Source organism: Pelodiscus sinensis, chromosome 6 (assembly GCF_052426305.1).
Source record: "Pelodiscus sinensis isolate ZL-2025 chromosome 6, ASM5242630v1, whole genome shotgun sequence".
Taxonomy (NCBI): Eukaryota; Metazoa; Chordata; order Testudines; family Trionychidae; genus Pelodiscus; species Pelodiscus sinensis.
Genome location: NC_143057.1, coordinates 90058830 through 90083180, shown reverse-complemented (window position 1 = coordinate 90083180; position 24351 = coordinate 90058830). Strand labels below are relative to the sequence as shown.

The window sequence follows — 24351 nt, the reverse complement described above, 5'->3', positions numbered from 1 at the left end:
AGGTGATACAGTCAGTTAAAGGTAGAAAAAACTAATTCCTCCTTTTTCTTTTTAAGTTAGAGTCTGTTCGTGTGTCTGCTGGAATTATTGCCATTTTTCCTTGTGCTGACTAAGCTAGGGTTTTTTTTTTTTTTTTTTTGGTGGCCATTATGATGGAGCCTTTTAAGATCTTTTGGCTATTAGGTGTTTAAGCAGATATAAATGATGATGCATTTGATGACTTCTACAGTGCCTCTGTGTCTAGCCTAGTAGCTTCCTACATTGTTTTTGAAACAGTTACACAGTACTGTTAATGCATAATCCTGTGACTACAATTTAGGTTTATATTGTAATAGAGTGTTGTTCTGATTTGCAGTTTATTGGTAACATCCATGGGACATATAAAACTTACAGATTTTGGACTTTCTAAGGTGGGGCTAATGAGCATGACTACCAATCTTTATGAGGGTCACATTGAGAAGGATGCTAGAGAGTTCCTTGACAAACAGGTAAGAGATGCTTTTTTTCATTTCTACACTGGAAGATTACAAAAAGCCATATTTACCAATGAGATAATGCCATAATATTATATAAGCTGCTATTATTGTTTCTGCATTGGTATTTCAGATGTATTACTGGTTCACTGCAGAGTGTTCCATGCTTTTTCCCGCCCCTACATTATGGTCTATTAGTAAGATGGACGATCTAATTGTATGGAAGTGAGATGGCGAGAGAGACAAATGGAAATCTGGTTTTATAAGGAATTCAGGAGTCTCAGCAGAGTATTTGCAGAACTCATGATGCATTGTACAATCAAGGGTGCTAAAATCCTAGTTATGGCCCATTTCCCTTTTAAGCATGCCTCATTACCATTTGCCCACAATCTGTTCACTCTAAAAGTTACTTAAGATAAAACCATCACAACTTTCATGTCAAAATAAAAATATCTTTTAGATAAATAAAACAATTGTCTTTAATTGACTCTTGTGTATAAAACCTAATTATTTTAATACTGTATTTTTCATAAAATGCGTTTTTCACATACATGACAGTGAATTCATGTAAAATATTAAATGTATTGTGAGCTCAACAATATAAATCCTGCAGAAAAGGAAGTTTAAAATTATCAATTTTTGTAAGATTTTGCTACAGCATGAGAATTACTGGGAAAATTTAAGCACAGTAACTAATGTTGTTAAACTTCACTTGTTTAAACATTTCCTTTTTCTTATTTTCTTTCTTCACTTGTCTAAACATTTTCTTTTTCTTCTTCAGGTCTGTGGCACACCTGAATATATAGCACCTGAAGTGATATTGAGGCAGGGTTATGGCAAGCCAGTGGATTGGTGGGCCATGGGAATTATCCTATATGAATTTCTTGTTGGATGTGTGCCATTCTTTGGAGATACACCAGAAGAGCTATTTGGACAAGTTATCAGTGGTAAATATCACCATGAAAAACTGAAATTTTAACCCACATAATCAAAAAGATATATTTAAGAATTTTTACTAAAATTAGCTTTTTTCAACTAGCTGTTCCTGAAAGGAAAAAAAATCACTCATGTTACCATAACAACAGCCATCAAAACAAAGGATGAAATTTGATCTAAAAAATGGAACTTGTATTATACATCAGAAATTAGTTTAGAAATGCAGTAAAATTGTTGGTAGTGTTTATAAGTACAATGTTTTAAAAGTGCATTGTTTAAACTGTTTATGGTTGGACAGTCAAATAATTTGTCACCGTCACAGTATTTTCAGGATTTGTTACAGATAATAAAAGGTTAATGCGGACTGTATTTGCAGAAATGGAAAATTGCCTAATGGCACAATGAAGAAATTAACAAAAATGTAATAAACCCCTAAAACAAATGTCTCCCAAATAATAAATAATGAAATGAAAAAGAGAGGGAAATTAATTCAATTCACAGATTGTTAATGATTTCATTGGTGGTTGTTATATTGTAATGTTATTTCTGTAACAGCTGTTCTTCTTTCATTTAAAATTCAATAACCTTTTAGATCCTAACCTGCAAGCTGACCCTAAGTATTGTCATGCAGCTTGTGGCGAAACTAAATGATAATTAAACAGAATCTCTCACTGTCCTACCTGCTGTTTCCATGCATTTCCCAAATGTATCGATGTAGATGGCCTCTGTTTTATGCCAAAAGTTTATCGGAATGACATCTCTTTTACTGAATGTACTAGCTAAAAAAGAGAGAAAAAATCCAATTTGGTAAGTAGGGAAATGTTCTGTTATCATCACAATTCTCCATCTCTACCTTTGCAAGCCAGGCATGTTTGTAAACTTTTATGAAGTGGATTTGTGAATTGCCTGCAGTATATGACCTCTTTATACAATATCCTAGCTGTTTATAGATTTATAACCATGCTGTTTTCTGATGTGATACACCAAGGCCTGAGTGGCAAGGGGAATCAACTGTTTAATTAACACAAGCAGCAAATGCTGGCTTTGTTCTCAATGCCTTACGGCTGAAATGTATATTCATGTTTTATTTTATCCAAATCCGATTTAAACTGCGGTAGAAGCTGCAGGCAGGAGAACATGGAGATAACTCATGATTTTTATTACACACACACACCCCACACCCCCCCCCCCCCCTCCCCGTTTAGGCTGCTCTCTTCAATTGTGAGGGGGAAGAAGAGAGATTTTAATTTTATATCAATTTAAAAATATGTATTTTGGAATTTCATAGTCCATGTTTTCTTTTTTGTCCATTTAACTTCCCCCTTTTAAATCTGAGGCACTCATCCAGTAGATATACAAGCCTGTGAATAACTTTCTGTGTGTGGTCACTCCCATTGACCTTACGTGGGTGATTCCTAGAAGTATTGATAGATTCATTATTCTATCCATCGATCGATTCAGATTTTGGGTTTTTTTTTACCTATGTCATATGTTTCCTTTGATAGTAATTATTTTATTGAAGTATCAGAGGGGTAGTCGTGTTAGTCTGAATCTGCAAAAGCGGCGAGGAGTCCTGTGGCACCTTATAGACTAACTGAAGTGTAGGAGCATAAGCTTTCGTGGGCAAAGACCCACTTCGTCAGATGCAGGTAGTGGAAATTTCCAGAGGCAGGTATAAATATGCAGGCCAGGATCAGGCTGGAGATGATGAGGTGGATCCAATCAAGAAGGATGAGGCCCACTTCTAGTAGCTGATCTGGAGGTGTAAATTCCAAGAGAGGAGAAGCTGCTTTTGTAGTTAGCGAGCCATTCGCAGTCTTTGTTTAATCCAGAGTGGATTGTGTCAAACTTGAAGATGAACTGTAGCTCAGCAGTTTCTCTTTAAAGTCTGGTCCTGAAGTTTTTTTGCTGTAGGATGGCTAGTTTTAGATCTGCAATCGTGTGTCCAGGAAGGTTGAAGTGTTCCCCTACAGGTTTTTGTATGTTGCCATTCCTAATATCTGATTTGTGTCCATTGATTCTTTTACGTAGGGACTGTCCAGTTTGGCCGATGTATATAGCAGTGGGGCATTGTTGGCAGTATAGTATATCTACTATATTACGTTAGTAGATGTGCCATGCAACAAACCTTGGTTCCAACTCTGCCCACATATATACACCAGCAACACCATCACAGGACCTAACCAGGTGTTGCTGGTGTATATATGTGGGCAGAGTTGGCACCGAGGTTTGTTGCATGGCACATCTACTAACGTAATATATGCCATCATGTGGCAACAATGCCCCACTGCTATATACATCGGCGAAACTGGACAGTCCCTACGTAAAAGAATCAATGGACACAAATCAGATATTAGGAATGGCAACATACAAAAACCTGTAGGGGAACACTTCATGCCCTCCTCCCTTTTGCCATGCGGGGGGAGGGATAGCCAGTACGCATGGATGAGGTGGGGGTATTCATTATATGGAAGTTCAGGAAGCCTTCCACTCTCCAGGTGGGCAGTCTTATCTGCCTCCCGTGCAGCAAGCAAATGGAGGGGAGGTCAGAAGGGGAGCGGAAGGCTGCACCTCATTAATAAAATATTAACCCTACCAGTATTTTCTGCATGAGGTAGGGTTGCCAGATGATTTCTGAAAAAATACCGAATAAAAAAGGACCCTGAGAATTGTTAAGTCCCCCCCCCCCCCAAAAAAAATGCATGGCCCCTTTAAAAAATGTGTGATGAGGCTTTTTGGCCCTAATAGGCTGCAGCGGCCACCTGCCATCTTGCCTTCCTGCGCCAGACCAGACAGCTCCCCGGTAAGCACTAGGGTTGCCAGACTGCCTCCGTATTGAGCCGGACAGCCCGGGATTTTCGCCTCCTGGCTGGGGAAAAATCAGAAAGTACCAGACATTTTAGGTGTCCGGTATTTTCTGAATTTTTTTTACCAGACACCTGGCAACCCCAGTCTGCAGAAGGCCTGAAACAATAGGTATGACACTCCTTACCCCCCCCCCCCATTCTCCCCATGTATATCTCCCCCACATCAAGCTGCCAGATTCAACTCTGTCTTTACCCCAGCCATTCAGCACGGCTCTGGCTCTGTCCATCAGGCGAATTGAATGTGACTCAGTGCACTAGGACTGCAGTGAAAGGGTGGAGTCAGATAGGGCCTCCCTCTAGCAAATAAGTACTTCTGAGGTGCAGACTTCTGCTCCTCTCTGGCAGAATCCATGCCAGCACGCCCAGCAGAGGAGCACAACTGCAGGAATGGGAATTGAGATGGGCAAGAAGCCTGGTCCTTGCAGTCAAGACGTTCCGTGAAGAGCACTGTCTGCTGCTCCTGCCAGAGACAGCCCCTCCTGATCCTGCCCCTTCAGCATGGCCCAACAGGTTCTCAGGCTCCGCTTATGACCTCAGGGCATGCCTCATAGTTCAGAATTCTCTCTGCGTATATCTTGACTAGTTTTTGCTCCTGTTGTAGTTGTGCTAATTGATTACTTGTTAACTTGAAAGAGTTAAGATTTGTGTATCTGGTGAGCTAGATGCTCCATGTTCATTTCTAGTGTCCCCTTGGCGCTGTCTGAAAGAAATGTTTTGGCATGTCAGGTTACCAAAGCTAGCTCCAGGAAATTGGCATTAACTGACTCTCAATGACATTAGAAGCAAAATATCTAGCTAAGTATTCATTGTAAAAGAAAGAGGTCTTTTAGCCGTTAGGGTTGTGGGTAAAGCCCTTGAGAACATGAAACAAATGTTAACCTGTGTAATATTTTCTGCATTAGACTTCAGAAGGCCTGAAACAATAGGCATGACACTCCTGACCCTCCCCCTCCATCCTCTCAATGTCTTATATTCTCCCGAAATCTAATCAATATAATTTTTGCTAATTATTTTGCATCTTCGATTGTTTTAATAGAAAAATCCACTTCTCTTTTATGCTTAATGCAAACTCCCAATCTGCCACCCAGGTCTCCCCAGGTGCCTATTGTTCTAATCAAGCTGCCAACATAATCTTTCTCTCTGACAGCTTGTACGGTGAGGTTCCTCCTATGTGTAGAGGAAAACAAATCTGACCTATTGAAAATATATGGAAAATCAGAAACGTATTAATTTAATGTGAAAGTGGAACCCTCCTATCTGAGCACCTCAGAATCTTTCACGTATTTATCTTTACAGAGTCCCTGTGGGTTAGGAAGCTACGGGGGTTTTTTATTTTACAGAGATGCTAAGTGATGTGCCCAAGGTCACACAGGAAGACTATGACAGAGCAGGCCCTGAACTCAGTAGTAGGCTAATTCTGAAATCGCTGGACCATCCTTACTCATGGTTTTGGTGGTCAGTTTCATATCACCAAATTACAGATTCCTGTTATTTAAGGTAAAGGAGAGCTGAGCAGAATTTCCTGTCTGCCATGACCAAGGTGCAGCAGACTCCAGGAGCCTTGCCACAGAAATTAAGTCAATCTTCTCACAAAGTACAAAAGATCTTTGTAATAGGGTTAACTGAAATACATGGGGCTTTTTTTCTCTTAAGTAGAAGAGACCAAGGGGGAAAAGAATACCATCTTGACTTATATTACTCTAACTCTGGAGCACCTAGGGAAAAAATAACTCCTGTGAATAATGACTTCAGTGAAATGACTAGCATCCGTAAGGATTGCAGATGTGAGCAATGGTTGTAGGAACAGGGTAGATGTCAGTAGATGCCACGAACAGAACTAGTATTTAAACCACAACAATCTTTGAAGGGAAGAATGGCCAACAGTGCTAAGCACAAATATTTTGTAAACACAGTTAAGCACTTCTCCATGTTGTTATTAAGAGCTGTTTAAATAACACTTCGTTGCAAAATATATGAATGAATGAATGAATGAATTTTGAAGAATAGGCGCAGATTGTGTTGTATTTAAAAGCAATTAACATCTTATAAAAACAATGTGATTAATATGCTATGTAGAAAAGTCTGTTTCATTTTGACTAAGCTGACCAGCAGTTACCCAGCATCCTTTATGGTACTGAAATGGGACTAAAATAAATTCACAAGCAACTTTCTTTCATACTAGATGAGATCAACTGGCCTGAAAAGGATGAAGCCCCACCTCCAGATGCCCAGGATCTGATTACACTACTGCTCAGGCAAAACCCTCTGGAGAGACTGGGAACAGGTTAGGGGGACGTTATTTTAAATTTTGCAAATGTGCTAGAAATAGTATATATGTTGAACATGCTGAGGCTTTTATTTTCTTTTTTGTTGTGGCCAGAAAACATCTGTGTATGTGTACAACATGATGCCAGCTCATATGTGCACGAGTGTGTTTTGCTGATTGGGTTTTTCTTTTGCTGATTCAGAGCAGTAACACTGTAGGGGGACAAATATCAGTGCAGTTGTCATCTTATACAGTTCTTATCTTATACAGTTGTTCTCATTTCCTCTTATCTTGTTTCAATAAATAAAAGATAAACTTCTCTTGAAGGCAGTCTGCATGGAATTGTTAACCTCAAGAAAATGAAGACTGCTAAATAGCTTAGTTGCAGAAATAGCAGAGAATCAACATACAAGAGCCACTTCATGGGCTACAAACCTGACCTGGCCAATGAGCGCCCATTGGCCTCAGGACACATGATTGCTACTTGAACTAATTACTTTAAAATGACTGCCTGAGGTTGGATCACGAACTTTCTTATTACTTATTCAGTGCTACTTGCCTTTGTACAAAATAGAATAAAATCAAAAGCGTGGGAAGCTAAGGAAGTAAATGGAGAGCAGTAGTGAATTCTCCATCACTGATCATTGTAAAAGCAAGATGGGATGCTCTAGGGATAATTTGGGGGAAAGTGATATGGTTGTACAGGAGGTTGGACTAGATGGGCATAATGATCCCATCTTGTCTTAGAATCTACGTCAATAAGCTGCTGCTTACTGTGCTGTGGGGATTCAGGCCCTAATCGGTGCTGCTCCCAAGACAATCTAGGTAGAGAGCCTAATGTGAAGTCAGCTGCAGATAAGACCTGCTTAGTCCCCATAATGTATCAGTACATATTAAGATCTGAATGTGTTGAGCTCACATACAGATCAGCTTATTTTGGGAATTGTAAGTTTGGGAGAGGAGCAGGAGTCACAAAACTATTGCAGAGGTTACGTCCGTTGTCCGTGAGTTTTTAAATTTTCAGTGATGTGCATTTTTACAAAGATAATTTGAAAATACAGACAATTGAATAGTAAGGACAACTATTCAGTCATAGTCAGGCAGAGGTATACGAATGTGACCGATCTGCGGTGCCTTTGTGGCCACATTAAGTTCCCCAGGCCTTGAAAGCTGGTATGGAAAGAGGTGAAAGGGGAGCAGGAAAGTGGCTGCATGCCAGTGACCCCAAATAGCTGGACAGGGAGTAGGCAGAGCTTTGGTTCCAACTTTCCATGGACCCCTTCCCCACCTCCAGGTCACTTGTTAGAGTGCAGTATGCCACACCCTGTAGACAGCTCTGTCAAATGACTCCCTCTCCCCCCCCCCTCCACCATGTCATGGTCCCAAAGACCAAGGTAGTAGTCGCTACTGTGTTCTGAGGCAGCACAGCTTTGCTCCACCCCAAGCATAAGGCATTACCATAAGTACATGTCTGAAGAGCTAGAGTTGGCTCTGGACTTGGTTTAAACATGTTAATTGTAGACTCCATCACTTTATTGCCTGATCCTTCATAATAAATGTCATTTCCTGCCTATGTTGCTATTCTATCAGAGGGAGACTGAGTCACTGGTAGAGTCTGTGTCCCTTCCCCCAACACATACATGCATGCTTTCTCAAGTTCCAATGGTCCATGTTCCAAATGTAACATCTGCTATATTTATTTACTAGTTTATTTCTTCAACTGTTCTTGGTGTCTTAAGAGATGGCAATCTGAGAAGGGGAATCCTGCAGCCACTTTGAAGCTCAGAGGGGTATTTAAAAACTAAAGCAAAGCTTTTAAAGTGTCAAAATCAGCTCACAAAAATAGCGGCTACAATGTGATGGGTCCCATAGGGGCACTGGAAAATACTGTTCTGCCACACGTTTCATACAACAGCCTTGTGTATATAATACATATTTAACTGGCTGAACAATGTTCCATGAAAATATATAATTACATATTTACTCAAGAGATTGGAGTGGCTTGGTCAGATTGTAATGAAATGAATAGATTTTTTTAAACTACTTCCATAAAGAAAATAAAAATAACAGAAATATAAGAACATTTTATTAATTCTAAAACATGGCACAACATAATCATATAGCTTCAAGATCAGTGTTGGAATTAAATCATTGTACTCTTGCCCATTGCAGTTTAAAAAAAAAACAGATGGATTCTATTGTTGCAGTTCTCCCTCTCTGGACTATCTGGACTAGTTTCTTGACATTAGTCCTGTTTTGGTTTTATTGTTTTATTTTAGATTTTTTTAACTTTCCATAAAACAGTGCTTTGATTTAAACACCCTCTTTAGAAATCCGAGAGAACCCAAATCACCACATTTTTTAAAAATACACCCTTGCTTAACTAACAACAAGTTGGAGTTGGGTTGTTTCTTTGGTCTCTTTCCCATCCCAGACTCAAACAAGCAAACACTGTTTAAAATTTCTGCAGGCCATCTTCCCTACCCTACCCCAAGTCATCTTACTAGATTCTGTTTAGGAGCCTTATCTCATGCCAGAAATACTGAAAGAAGGGGAATCTTTTGAAGACCCAGGTATATTGGAAAAAAGCCAACAAGTTCAAAGACAATGATTTTAAAAAATCTGGTTTTACCCAAATGACATCAGAAGATAAATACCAGGCACTTACAACCCACTCTATTAGCCTCTTTTAGCATGGACACTTTAATTGACAGATTTTTCCCCTGTCTTTCTGCTATATATTTGTACTCCTTTACCCCTTGCTCTGTTCATCTGAAGAGGTGGATTGTGCCCATGAAAGCTCATATCATCTAAATTTTTGTGTTAGTCTCTAAGGTGCTTCTACACAGCAGAGCTTAACTTGAAATAAGCTGCACAAATTGAGCTTCGTCAATTGCATAACTTATTTCGAAATAGCTTATTTTGAAATTGGGAGTGTCTACACAGCACTTATTTCGAAATAGAGCACTCTCCTTCCGACTTCCCTTACTCCTCATACAGTGAAGGTTACAGGAGTCAGAATAAGTCGTCCTTTAGCTTGACAGTGTTTTGACGTTATTTCAGAATAACTGCCTGCAGTGTAGAGGTGGACTAAGTTATTTTGAAATAATGCTCGGTTTTTTTAATAATGTTGCTGTGAAGATGTACCCTAGGTGCTACAGGATCATTCATTGTTTAAGTTGTTTTAAAAACTGTTTCTCCTAATAATTTTTCCACCAGTGTGAATATGCCATAATTTGGTTAAAATGCCCGTTGAAGGCATTCTGAACCTAGGAAAGCATGCCCGTGAATGTGCTATACTTGTTAGCTTTTATAAACTTTCTTGGGATGATAGACCATTTTAGATGAGACAAAGGTAGCCAACATAGTATAAAAATCTTTGTTGTCCAATTTCTACAGATATAACAAGAGATGTGAAAACATAATTGGTTAACATTCACGGTTACGTGCAAGCTTTCGGTATTCATGGGGTGCTGACTTAAAAGCTGACTCTCAGCATGCACTGGCTCCAAGGGAGCTGTTTGCTACCTCACGCTGCTGGTGGAAGCTGGTATATGCAGGGAGCCAGCTTAAAAGCCTGCTCTCTCCAGCACACCGGCTCCTGGGGAGCTGCCTCCCACATCGCTCTGCTGTCTGTGCGGGAGCTAGTACATGTGAGGAGTTGGCTTAAAAACCAGCTCCCCACGCATGCCAGCTCCCAAGGAGCTGACGCTGCCCTGTGTGTAACTGCTGAAATTTTCAGTGGTTACATACAGGGTTACTTAATTGCACGCATTGTAACAATATTTCCCAGTATTAGTACTCCTATGTCAATTACTGTAAAAAGAATAGTGTCTGATGTTTTCTTTAGGAAGGCATTCTAGGTTGCAAGATTATTACACTTTGCTGTAACTTTACCAGCCCAGTTCAGAAATATGAGGATATTGTGTTGTATAGTATATAGCATAATGCTATGAACCCAACAGATCTGTCAGGATATTACTTGTCTTTGACAGCAGTGCATGCATTAATGCTGGTGAGCCTGTAAAATAATACTTCCGTTATTTTGTTTTTCATTATTTCCACATTGTACTGCTAAAATTCTCAACAAAATCATAAACAAACAAAACAAAACAAAAAAAAGAGACTATAACAGATTACAATGATTGAAGAACTGGAAAAAAAAAGTTGTTCATAAATTCCTGCAGGTTATTTTTCATTTGTCTGTTTCACAGATGTTTGTTGTTGTTTTTTTAATGTGCTATATTTGTTTCAAAATTGCTGAAGCGATTCATTCTTTTGAAGCACTAACTAATTGCAGCACTTCTAATAGTTACACAATATACTGTACAACAGAGGGCAAGAGCCTTGTTGTCACTGTTCTATTTTGTTTTTGAAATCATTTTTGTTATGGCAGTCAGCAAGTTTCCTTGAGAAAAGGCACAAGCTGCAAATCATCCATACATAGATGATAAAAAATAGATGAATGTATTTAAATATTCAAATCACTTTATAATAAATGGACATTAACCCATAGTAAGCTAAATTATAAAGATATTCCAGAGGAACTCCCTGTTACCATCCCATAAATGCCAAACAATTCTTAACGAGGTATCTTATTTCAATAAATGGATAATAAAATCAAAACAGTCCCCTACTTGTTCCAAAGTGCTGCCGAATAAACTTTTGTATTTGAAGAGATTTATATCTTGGCTAACAACACTGAGTTTCAAGTTTCAGTTTAATATGCATTTTTCATATGTAGTAATTAAACTCCTAAAAACCAAGTTTTTGATGGAAAAGCTCACATAACAATAGGAGTGCCACAAGAGCATAAATGTCTCTCTGAACAAAAGAATGCTGAAGAAATATGTTTACCCACAATTATACAGCTAGTTGGCTAGGCTTCAACATGTCAGCCTGAAATGGTGATTGTACCTCTCCATGCTAATTAGCATTTTCTTTTATCAGGAGTTTTAGTTTTGAATTAACTGAAATTTTTTTGTTAAAAATCACCCACTTTTTTTTTCTCTGGCTCCCCCAGGTGGTGCATATGAAGTAAAACAACACCAGTTTTTTCGTACTTTAGATTGGAACAGTCTGCTGAGACAGAAAGCCGAATTCATTCCACAGCTGGAATCTGAGGATGACACAAGTTATTTTGACAGTATGTATTGTATAAAATATGATTGAATTTGGGGGGACATTACTTAAGGTAAAATAATTTACCTTTTCTCAGCATGGGTTGAAAATCCTGCTTATTAAAACTAATGAAAACTGGAGCTTCTGACTGCCAGTCTGCCACTTCAGGAAAACCAGTTTTTGAAAATAAAATTACCCTATTAATTAACATTAAGACTTGGACTCTGAAACTTCATTATAGTTTAACTCATTTTCCCCCCTTCTTTGTAGCTCGTTCTGAGAAATACCATCATATGGAAACTGAAGAAGAAGATGACACAAATGATGAAGACTTTAATCTGGAGATAAGGCAGTTTTCCTCATGTTCACATAGGTTTTCAAAAGTAAGTAAAGTATTTGTATGTTTGTGTGTGTGTACACACTCAGTTACTTCTGTGGGGCTTGGAAAGGGCCAATAGTGTGTGTATGTGGTATTTTATTCCCCCGTGGATCAATCCTGTGGAATTTAATAGGTATGAAACCAAGACGGTTCAAATCAAAATTTAATGTGGCATTTGTGAAAGCACTAAAACACTAGAAAATGTCATAGAAAATGGTATAGTTTTATAATTTTTGAACTATCCTAAAGAACTAACAGGATGGTTCAAAAGACCTATTTTTAAAAGTTTACTTTTAAAAGACTTTTTCATAAGTGTTAATTTTTACTGTATTTTGTGCTAGCAGTTTAAGTGTCTGACAGGCAAAATTATATAGAGAAGGAGCCTTCCTAGTTGATCATGTGATTGAAACAGTAATACAGAGATGAGCTACGAGGTAGCAGATACAATAAAAAAAGCATAGTGATTGACTGAGACTGGTTAGCACATCTTGTTTCACAATTTTTGTTTTCTGTATTATATGGATTTTTGTGGTACATTTCGGATGGCCTGAACAAGACAGACTTGGGAAATAAAAGAGGAGATTGCAATAATCAAAGGAACAATTATTAGGACCTGTACAAAGATTGAAAATTGGAAACGGAGCAGACTTTGGAGATGTTTTGCAAGAATAAACAGACTTTTGAAATTCTTATATAGTGGGATTTTTATCGTAACTGGCAGTTAGCACTGAGTCTCAAAAGCTTTCATTAATAGGTATTTACTGTGCACCTTCTTCAGATACTGCTGTTTTACCCCAAAAAAATTTAATTAAAAGCCAAAGCAAGAGAAGGAAAGGATGTTCAATTCATCAGGGGGCGGGGGGGGGGGTGATGTTAATGTACACTTAGTTATATCACTCCACTATGCTGTAGACACCATGTGAGACTGGAGGAGTGAGGGCAGTAGTCATCTCAAAGTCTCACTATCCTAGTATGTGAACTCTGACCTGACTTAGCAACAGGAGCCCAATTCAAAGAGACAGGAATGATTCAGAGTTCTTAATCTCCTCTTTAGAGGTATTTTTTATCCTTTTGTAAGGAGTGAACCTACAAGAGTAGCTGTATATCTTAAAACCTGCCAGTATGTCATTGTTTGTATCTGTAGCTGTGGCTTACAGGCTGTAAGAAACACAGCTGACACTCTCTATAGGCAGTTTGTCAGCTGAACAACTAGCTTTTTATGACCAGAATTTATTTTTTCTAAATCTTTTAGCCAAGTAATTTATTCTCATCTTCACAGTCAATTCCAACTCATTTTTCTACTTCCCACTCCAGATTGGGAGCCATTGAATCAGTAGCTTGGGGGGGTTGTTCTTTTGATTGACTTTATGGTTAAGAAGTAATCTAAGAATGTGCATTGATCCTTTGACCTAAAAGCCCAGGAGCATCTATGGATTTTGTTTGCTAACTTGGAGTTCACATAGTGAAATGGTGAGAGAAAACTGATGGATTCATAACTAAAAGATGTTATTCATGACCCTGTAGCAGAGGAACTAAGAGAATAAAATTGAAAAGCACTTCAAGAACACAAACCCCTAGAATTTAAATGTAAACCATCTCAGTCTTTTTAAGCTCCAAGACACTCTAAATGCTTATGCAGTATCTAGATGTGTTTTCCTGAAGATCTCTTTATATCAAATGTGTGTTAATGATACCATTTTCTTTTCTCTAACAGGTTTTTAGTAGCATAGATCGAATAACTCGAAATCTAGGTGAAGAAAAGGAAGATACAGGAGACAAAACAAAAAATGTGACGTTGCCATCTGTGGAATCTTTGAGCTGGAGTTCAGAATATTCTGAAATGTGAGTAGAAATAATGATTAAAGGGAGCTCAAGTTAACAGCCATTAGTGATTGTTTTGTAGCCAGTCAAGCCCACTACAATTGGCCTTCCCTTAAAAAGTATCATTAAACATGATGTGTGTAAATGCTGTTTTAAATGCAGGCAACAGCTATCTACCTCCAACTCATCTGATACTGAAAGTACCAGGCAGCGGCATAGTTCAGGTTTGCTTCCAAAACTGGCCATATCATCTGAGGGCGATCAAGATGAAACCACCTGCTCAGGAGGATCCCGGGAGGAGCAAGAAAAGGCTGTTTCTTTAAATGAGGAAGTTGTTCAAGATGAGCCTGAGGTCACCACTCCAGCAAGTACCATCAGCAGCTCAACACTCTCAGGTAAGGATCTTAATTTACTATACTGAAGGGGCAGGGAAGACTGATAAGACTCCTCTCCACACACCCATCTACCTCTCTAGCTATGATTTTATCTCCCTCCTTCCATTTGTTACTAAAATTCTTAAGTGTAGTGTGCCAGGACTTCTCCAGCTTACCCTCAGGTCTCTCCAGTAAGGTGTCGTCCTGCATGCAGTTAAACTAGACACATTAAATTCGCATATTACTACTGTTAGATGCTGAACATCAGTTTTTCCTCCATATATTTCTCTTGAGCTGCTTCAGCTCAGATCTTCTCAGGTTTTCTTACTTGGTTATGAAATTGCCTTTACCACCTCCTTTTCCTTGTAATGCAGGTTCAGGAGTTCTAGATCACAGAGGTTAAAATCAAGTTGCATGTGCACGGTTGGTGGCAGTATACAGACCAATACTAGGCATTTTTAAATTGTTTGCTTGGGGCTTTTTTCAAAGGATCATAGAATACTGTAACTCAAAAGGTCATCAAGTCCAGTCCCCTGCACTGACGGCAGGACCAAGCACAATCAAGACTATCCCTGACAGTTATCTAACCTGCTCTTTAAAATCTCCAGTGATGTTGTGGAGTCTCTATCCATAGGCCATTCATTCCAGTACTTATCTACTCTGATAGGAAGTTTTTCATAATTTTTAGCCTAAACCTATCATTCTGCAATTTAACCTTATTGCTTCTTGTCCCATCATCCAAGATTAAGGATAATTTTTTTTTCTTCCTCCTCCTCATTACCTTTTAGATACTTGAAAGCTGTGACTTAATAATTTTTGGTGCTCTTTTCTGGACCTTCTCCAATTTGCCCACATCTTTCCTGAAATGCAGTGCCCAGAACTGGACATACTGCTCCACTTGAGGCCTAATCAGTGCAAAATAGAGCGGAAGAATTACAGGTCAAACCTGTCTAGTCCAGCAATCTCTGGTCTGGCAACGTCTGTGGTCCAGAATGATTTTAGTGAGCTAGATGTCCATTTATCATGCATGTGGCCAAATTGCCTGTGGTCCACTAAAGTTTGTTTACAGCTACCAATCCTGGCTCTCAATGTTCTGTGCTGATATTTAGCTCTAATTTATCTCTAAATGGCTTCTAAGAGTCCAGTAAGCAGTGGAAGTGTTGGTAATACCACTAGACAATATTGACCTCCTGTCATTCAGCAAATTCTCTGGTTTGGCACCGGTCAGGAACCAAGGGCACTGGACTAGAGAAGTTCAACCTGTACTTCTCGTATCTCACTTACAACATTCTGTCTAATGTATCCCAGAATTATGTTTGCTTTTTTTCTCAACGGTGTCACATTGTGGACTCATATGTAGCTTTTGGTCCATTAACACCCCTAATTTCCTTTCTGCTTTACTCCTTCCTAGACAGTCATTTCCCATTTTTGGATGTATGAAACTGATTGTTCCTCCCTAAATGGTGTGCTTTGGATTTGTCCTAATTGAATTTCATCCTATTTACCTCAGACCATTTCCAGTTTGTCCAGGTTATTTTGAATTATAATCCTATCCCCAAAGCACTTGTAATCCCTCCCACCATGGTATCATCCACAAACTTTATAAACATACTCTCTATGCCATTATCTAATTTGGGGGTGGGTAAGATCCGGCCCACAGGCTGCATCCAGCCTGCCAAGCCTTTCAGTGCGTCCCACAGCTGCCCCACCGAACCCTCACCAGGGAGCAGTCCCAGGGCTCAGAACAGCTGGCTGCTCCATCTGCCTCTCTATATTGGGGGAAAGGGAGAAGCTTTGCATGCTACCCCCACCCCCAGCAAAACCTTTCATTGGCCAATTCTCATTGGCTGCCCCATCCCTCAGCATAATCTCTCAGCTCTCATTGGCTGATTCTGGCACGTGAAGACCCCTCCCCACCTTCACAGAGAGACATGTGGCACAGATAGGGAACCTGCCTGATGGTCCCGCTGGGTTGCTGGCTGGGAGCCACCGAGGTAAGTGACTCACAGGCACAGCCTACCTACATCCCACCCACTCCCCCCAACTTCCTGTCTCAAGTCACCACCTAACTATTCTGCACCCCGCATTCCATCCTATGTCAGAACTCCATCCCAGACCTTGTGTCAGCCGATGGTCAGGGCAGTGTGTGCGTGTGTGTTACACCCAAGTCTTCAACTGCTGAGACACAAAGTCTCGTTGCAGTGGGCAGCCTAGGAGGCTGGAGGGCGCCCTGAAAAATAGTTTAACATCTGTGACTTTACTGCTAGGACCGGGGTCCCGTCACAGAGGGCGGCCAACAGGCTCTCAGACGCCCCGAGTTTATAGGAAGAGCTTATTACACCTTAGATTTCAGCTGCTAGAATTCATAATTCCTTCACAGCGGGCAGCCTTGGGGAAAGACTGAAAGGTGCTCCAGTGGATTCTGCCACCTGGGTGTGACACAAATCCAAACGCCCAAGCTCTCCCTATATCTGTCCCTAAGACCGGCTGAAGTTCTTTTAAATTGTGCTTGGTTCTGTTACAACAACTGAAGGAGTCAGGTTAAAGCTTAAACAGTTACAGGTTTATTAAAGAAGCTTATAAATCATATGGTTACAATGGCTATTGCTCTATTTCTTAACTACTAGCAAAATATAGATCTTAAAAATGGTTACAAAGAAGATAAAGATAGAAAAATAGAAATAATAGTACCAAGTAACAGCTTACTCTTTCTATGTGTACACTTAAGACAGAGGACCACATCCAGGTACAATTTTTACCCCCTTCTGTGCCTCTCGACTCCAGCATGTCAGGCCAGGGCCGGTCCCTCAATTCCTAGGAAAATACGAGGTGGGCGTCCCCAGAGAACCTCGGGAGGTCAAACACCTAACCCGACCAGCAGGTAGAGGGTAGAATGACACTCAAAAGAGAGTGTGCTTGTGTACCACCTTTATACTCATGGGGTCACGTATTTCTCTTTCTTGTCTGTCATGCCAAATGGGGCTAGTCTGTCTTTTGTGAGACCAGTTCTTACAAGGGAGTTGTGAACTTAATTTATACTTGTAAGAGAGATAACTAAATTGGAATTACTGGGGATTCTTTTCTCAGTGGGAAATTCCTCTCCCAGGGACTGTGTGTGTGTTCGAATCAACATGGGTGCCAGCCGGGGCAGTTCTCGCAGCTTCGAGGCCAGCTTATTGACTTAATCGCTCTCTCTTCACATATCTGTTTTTTCAGCTTCTCAGGATCAGATGAGCCAGCATAGACTATACTGATTTTACTGCTCCTTCTCTGCCCTATATGCTTCAGAGAGGCAAATAAGATGGATGATATGGGGGGTTGGTCTGTCTGGCTACACCTTGCATCCCCTACTACATCCCTTCTCCAGTCAGAATTTCCTCCTGTACTCCTCCTCCCTCCAGACCATGCACCTCAGTCCCCTGTCTGAGGTCACAACCTCCTCCTTCACCCAAACTCCCTCTAAGACCCCACAGCTGCACCCCAATCCTGAGCTCCCTTCTGTACCCAACCTCCATCCCAGACTCCCGCAGTCTCTCCATAGAAAATTGCGGCCCTTGACCACTTAGCAAAATCTTGGCGTGGCCCCCATCAAAAATTATTTTCCACCCTTGATCTAAATCGTTGATGAAGATATTTAATAGAGCCAGTCCCAAAACGAATCCCTGAGGAACCCCACTTTTATGCCATTCCATCATGACTGAAACATCAATAACTACTCTCTGGGAATGGATATCCAAACAATTGTGCATCCACCTTATAGTAGCCCCCACCAAGGTTGTATTTCCACAGTTTGTTTATAAGAAGACCATGTGAGACTCTATCAGATGCTTTACTAAAGTCCAGGTATACCCTACCTACTGCTTTCGCTTATCCATAAAGTTTGTTATCCTATCAAAGAAAGCTATCAGTTTGGTTTGACATGATTGGTTCTTTACGAATCCATGCTGATTGTTACTTATCACCTTATTATCTTCCAGATGTTTGCAAATTGGTTCCTTAATTATTTGCTTCATTATCTTTCCTGGCACAGAAGTTAAGCTGACTAGCCTGTAATTTTCTAGGTTGTCCTTATTTCCCTTTTTATAGATGGGTGCTATATTTACCCTTTTCCAGTCTTCTGGAATCTTTCCTGTCTTCCATAGCTTTTCAAAGATAATATCTAAGGACTCATGTATCTCCTCAATCAACTCCTTAAGTATCTTAGGATACATTTCATCCAACCCTGGTGATTTTAAAACAGTGATTCCCAATCTTTTTTTATACCATGGACCGGCAAACCCATTCACAAATTTTTGACGGACAGGTAACATTTTATTTGCATTTTCATCGTGCAGATAATGAATATTCAAATGTACAAATAAAATGTACAGGGCCCCTCAGTGCCTATCCTAACCCATAGAACTCCCCACCCCTCCACTATCTCCCAACACCAGGAACTGACCCCAGAGTCCCTGCACCCAACTCCCCCAGTGCCAGCTTCCAGCCCTCCCACCACCAGACCCCCCCTAGTACCCACCTCCTGTTTGCAGAGCCCCACTACACCCTACCTCCCAGAGCCCCCTCAGTGCCAGCCCCCAGTCCCCAATATTAGCCCCATTCCCAGTGCCAACCCTCTCCCCATAGACCCCTGACTACTAGCTGCACTGCCAGAGCCTCCCCAGTGCCAGCTCCCCGCCCTGGATGCCCCAGTGCTCCCCACCCTCAGAGCCCCCCAGCATTAGCCCTGCCCCCGAAGTTCCTGGTGCCTATTCCGCCCCCTTCACCTAGCCCTGTTCTGCATCCCAGCCTCCGGTTGAGCACTGCCATCCAGGTCAGGGCTGCTCTAAGGCTGCCGTGCTGGGCTCCACGTGGCCCGCCCACTGCACAGTGAACCGCTCTTCCGCAGCCAGGGGGAGATCCCACCCCTGCCCAGCACTGGTTGGCTGAGAGGCAGGGCAGGACATGCATCTCTCAACAGCTGCAACAGAAAGAGAGGTGCTGAGTGGTGTATCCTAGCCCCCAGAGCTGCCGCAGCCTGGCACCTAGAAGTTTGCAGTCCAGCATTGGTCTGCGGACCGATGGTTGGGAACCACTGCATTAAGATATGCAAATGTTAGTTAAATTAGAGAATATATTATTATTTGCTCTACAGCGTGCCAGAGAAGGGATGTTCTTTGTGAGATTGCTTGGTTCTTATTGTCATCTGCGTAAATAAAATGGCTGAGCTTTTCTAGGCGTTCATCCCGTAAGGTTGCTGAATTCTCCTGTATCCATCACTGTACATCTGAACAGATCCTTTGCAGGTGGATCAGCTGGTATAAGGTTTTTCTCCATTTTTAGTATTTTAAGTGGTGGTCTTTCTCCGCAATCCATAGTGTCCAAGAGTCTCGTTTTGTCTCAAATAACGAAATACATCATTATGCTTTGGAGTCTTAAATTGGCCTCTCTTATGTTTGTGGTATTGGGCTTGAAACTCCCTCCCTTCTCCAGAAAAAATACCCCAAACTTAGAAATGGAATTCTTCTTGGTGCTCAATGCTTTCACAGGGGGTGTTTTCTTTTATTGTTGGGAGAGTCGGATGCTGAGGTAGACCCACACTCAAATCTCCTATTGACCCTAGTGGGAGTTTTACATGCAGAACGAGCGTACAATTAAGTCCTAGAAGGTGTGTGTTGCCTGTCTATGCTACCAACAAGTTCAGAGTTTATTTAAATTTAATTATGTCACTGATGTAAAACCATGTCAGCTACTCTTATTTCACCTTACCCTGTTAACCTTACCTGTTAACCTTTGTAAAACCTGTACTACTTTGTTGTCCTTTTTATTTTACCTTTACTATTGTGTGAACTTGTGAGCAGAAATACATATTTCCACCTTGCAGTTGTATTGTTTTCCTTTCCTGACCCCCAGTTTCCCTCAATGTGTTTATCCCTTCTTCTTTATACAGTTGGCAGTTTTTCAGAGCATTTAGATCAGATAAATGGAAGAAGCGAGAGTATGGACAGTACAGATAATTCCTCAAAGCCATCCAGTGAACCTGCTTCTCATATGGCTCGTCAGCGATTAGAAAGCACAGAGAAAAAGAAAATATCTGGAAAAGTCACAAAGTCCCTCTCTGCCAGCGCTCTGTCCCTCATGATTCCAGGAGGTAGAGATAAATCTATTAGTATGAAATTTTGTGATTTGTGCATAATCTATGTAGAACATGATCTAAATACAAGATTTCTTGAGTCCAAACTGGACTTCCTTTTGTTTCTCTTCTTTACATACAATCCAATGGTTATTCTCAAAGGTCACTGTGTGTCATATGTTTGTCTTTTTTATTTTCCTTTATTCTCCAGGAAGAAAGAAGAAATAACGTGTATTTTATAAATGTCGATATTCTGTTTTTATACTAGAGTAAAAATAAAAGCTGAATTGAAGCTCCCCAGACTTTTGACAAGTACAGAATCCAGATAAAAATTGCTTAGTTAGTCCCTCTCTGTGTAATAGGCCAAATTCAACCTCAAAGCAACCGTCTACTTTGAGGGACAGATTTTTTTCCATGTAGGACTGGTTCTCAACTTTTTTTTAGCCTGAACACCTGTCTGTTTAACCAGTATAACAAGCATGATATTTGAATGCGTGTACTGTGAACATGAAGAGATGGATTTGATAGTAGCTTCAGCAGGGACCCTAGTCATCAAGCTAGTAGAGAGCATTGTACATTGGTAAAATGTTATGGTTGGTCTTCTAAGGGGGGAAAAATGCCCTCCTTGTCCAGTAAGGGCTGTAAATAAAAGACTGGTAAAAAGGTGGTAAAAATGACCTATGATACCACAGTGCTTGCATACAAATGAAGGAAGACCAAACCCACCCACACCCACTGCAAAGGGTTCCCATGCATCACTTCATTTTCTTCTCTACTTACTCCCTGGACCAGTGGTTCTCAAAGCAAAGTCCATGCAGGGGTCTGCAGCTCGAGCTGAACCCCGCCCCCCTTACTGCCCCCGCAGCAGGGAGCCCATGCTGGTGCTCCAGCCTTGCACCCTCCCCTCCCTCAAGGTTGGAGTGCCAGTGCCGGCTTCCTGCTGGGGGGGGAGGAGCCCCGAAACTCATTGTGCAATCCATCTTGTGGGGAAGAAGCAGCTCCATACACTGCTGCTCCCCTCTCCTGGCTGGAGGAAACAGCAATGCATGGATGCACTGCCTGGAGGATTTCCCTGCTGCTCTCATTGGCCAGAATCCAGCCAATAGGAGCAGCAGGAGACCGTGTTACATGATGGCTGGGAGCAGCGGGGGGCATGAAGGCAGATAAGTCTGCCCCCTTCACCTTATGGCTAGAACCCACACCCCAAGCCCCTCATGCATTTCCCCTCCCCCCCACCAAGACCCTGCATCGTCAGCTCCTGCACTCTCCTCCCTGGCCAGATGCCCTATCCCCACCTTGTGCCTGCTTTCTCTCTCCTTTGGCCACACATTCTACCCCCAGCCCACTACTACACTTTCCCCTCTGTCCAGACACCTTACACCCAGCCTGCTCCTGCACCCTGTCTCCCACCCAGACCTTGCACTCTCACTTCCTCCTGCATCCCACCTCCTGCCCAGATCCTGCACCCTCAATCCATTCACTGGCAGCCCTGTCCCACACACTGAACCCCTCTTTTTGGCCCCACCTCAGACCCCAGAGGGTCCACAAAATCCACTAAACCCTGAACCCCAGAAAAGTTAACCTGGCCTCTGGGTAGCCCTGAAACTCAGTCTTCCCTGTCCTCCCCCACCCATGGGGCACCAGGGGAGTGAGTTGGGGGCACATCGGTAAGGGTTGGGAGTTTTTTGTTTGGTTTTTGCTTTTCATTTGTGTGGTCCCTGACTGACTTTTCTGTGTGTCAGTGGTCCCCCCTCCCCACCTGCCATAAATAAAAAAGGGAACCTCTTGTGTTGGACATAAATTAATATTTTACTTCATTTACCAAACTTCATTTTAAATAAACATGAGAAAGTTAAAGTGCTTAATCTGAATATTTCCTTTCTTACTGATAAATCAAACCATTCTCCCTAGTAACAGCACTAGCCAAATGGCTTAGGTGTAATTATATAATTAACATCGAGTTTCCATTAGCAGCTGGTGGTCCATGAAAAGGTTTGCGTTGAGCCGGGTAGGCCACAGGCCAAAAAGTTTGAGAACCACCACCCTAGACAACTAAAGGAGCCCTCACAGTCTGGCAACTTTCCTGTCTCATGCATCACCCACTGGTCATGAGTAGTGTCAAATGAGAGGGAAATCAGAGGGAAAGTCTGAAGAATGATTGCCTGTTCTTTAATGCCTGCAGGCCAACCAATTGGGAATAGAATGAAAATTTAGCATTTGTCGTGCTGCGTAAATATTAACAATAATTAATCCTTATTTGTGAGGAAAGGGACATTATCCTTATTTTGCAGTTGGAGCAACAGAGACAGTATGATAAACCCAAGTCTGTGTCAGAATTAGGATTAAAAATCAGGAGTGTCCTGATACATAATTCCTTGCTGATCCTGTGCGTATGCTGCCTCTTCCAGATAAAGTCTTTATGTAATATGTTCTACATGTGTACCAGGGGGAATTCTTTACCAGTAAACCTAGAGTTTGTACTGTGTTTCAGATTTTGTTTTTGAGGAGTGGCTGTAATCTTCATTATTTGTGCTGCAAATCCAGTTGCACAGTAGTTTTATATTGGGCATTTTGTAACTCAGATCACAAAAGAGTTTTAATGTTCCAAGATGGCGCCGGTTGATTTGTTACTACTCAAAAGCATTAGCCCAATTTTCTTTCATTTTAAATGGGAATGATATCACATTGTATTCAGAGTTTAGGCATAATGTACTTTAAAAATTTTGTCAATTTAACTATATACAAAATCCTCCTTGGGTGCAGGTTTTACTGGCATAAAAGTGCTTCTTCAAGACTGTACAAATTCATGAATGAAATAATCTGTGCCAGCAAAAGCAATATATCTGTGCCAACAATCTCAATATATCTGGGTATATCTACACTACAGCACTAATTCGAACTAACTTAATTCGAATTAGTTAATTCGAACTAAGCTAATTCGAACTAGTGCATCTAGACCTAAAAACTAGTTCGAATTAGCATTTTGCTAATTCGAACTAGCATGTCCACATTGAGTGGACCCTGAACCGAGGTTAAGGATGGCCAGAAGCAGTGCCGGCAGGGCATCAGATTAGGACTTGGAGCATGGAGCTGCTGCCTCAGGCTAGCCGAGGGCTGTGCTTAAAGGGACCCGACCCCCACCCCGGACAGACAGTTCTCAGGGGTTTCCCGCTTGCAAAGCAGTCCTGGCTTGGAGTGCCCTGAGTGCCCACACTCAGCACATCACAGCACTTGGTCATCAGCCCGGCTGCACTTGCCGCAGGCTGCCATTCGAGGGGGGGGTCAATCGGGGGCTGCAGGAGAGCTTCCACCCCGAAGAGCCCGCAGAGCCACCCCAGTCCTCCCCATTGGGGGCTCGTACCCCATTCCTCCCTCACCTCCTTCCACTTACCCCTTCCTAGCCCCCCCTTCCTGATGTACAAAATAAGGGACACGTGTGTTCAAAAATAGAAACTCTTTTTATTGAACAAAACTCGGGGAGACTGGCAAAAGGAAGTGGGAGAGGGGAAGAGAGAGGGTGGGAGAGGGGAGGGCAACAAAATTGATCAGGGGTTTGGAACAGGTCCCATATGAAGAGAGGCTAAAGAGACTGGGAGTTTTCAGTTTAGAAGAGAGGAGACTGAGGGGGGATATAATAGGGGTCTATAAAAGCACGAGTGGTGTGGAGAGGGTGAATAAAGAAAAGTTCTTCATTAGTTCCCATAATAGAAGGACTAGAGGACACCAAATGAAATGAATGGGTAGCAGGCTTCAACTAATAAAAGAAAGTTCTTCTTCACAAAGCAAATAGTCAACCTGTGGAACTCCTTGCTGCAGGAGGCTGTGAAGGCTACAACTAGAACAGAGTTTAAAGAAAATTTAGATAAATTCATGGAGGCTGGGTCCATGGAGTGGTATTAGCCAGGGGGTAGAAATGGTGTCCCTGGCCTCTGTTTGTGGAAGGCTGGAGATGGATGGCACGAGACAAATGGCTTGGTCACTGTCTTCGGTCCATCCCCTCCAGGG

The 24351-nt window shown here is 41.5% G+C and overlaps 1 protein-coding gene across 7 annotated transcripts in view; it reads left to right on the top strand.

Moving 5' to 3' along the window:
- Positions 1 to 24351, top strand: part of MAST4 (microtubule associated serine/threonine kinase family member 4) — a 443204-nt gene that overhangs the window by 398762 nt on the left and 20091 nt on the right. For all 7 annotated transcript variants that reach the window (XM_075932355.2, XM_075932356.2, XM_075932359.2 and 4 more), the window contains 8 exons: positions 356 to 488; positions 1255 to 1420; positions 6459 to 6560; positions 11566 to 11688; positions 11934 to 12046; positions 13757 to 13884; positions 14026 to 14258; positions 20164 to 20364. In XM_075932355.2, coding sequence (XP_075788470.2) covers positions 356 to 488; positions 1255 to 1420; positions 6459 to 6560; positions 11566 to 11688; positions 11934 to 12046; positions 13757 to 13884; positions 14026 to 14258; positions 20164 to 20364 — 1199 coding nt within the window. The remainder of the gene's footprint in view (positions 1 to 355; positions 489 to 1254; positions 1421 to 6458; positions 6561 to 11565; positions 11689 to 11933; positions 12047 to 13756; positions 13885 to 14025; positions 14259 to 20163; positions 20365 to 24351) is intronic.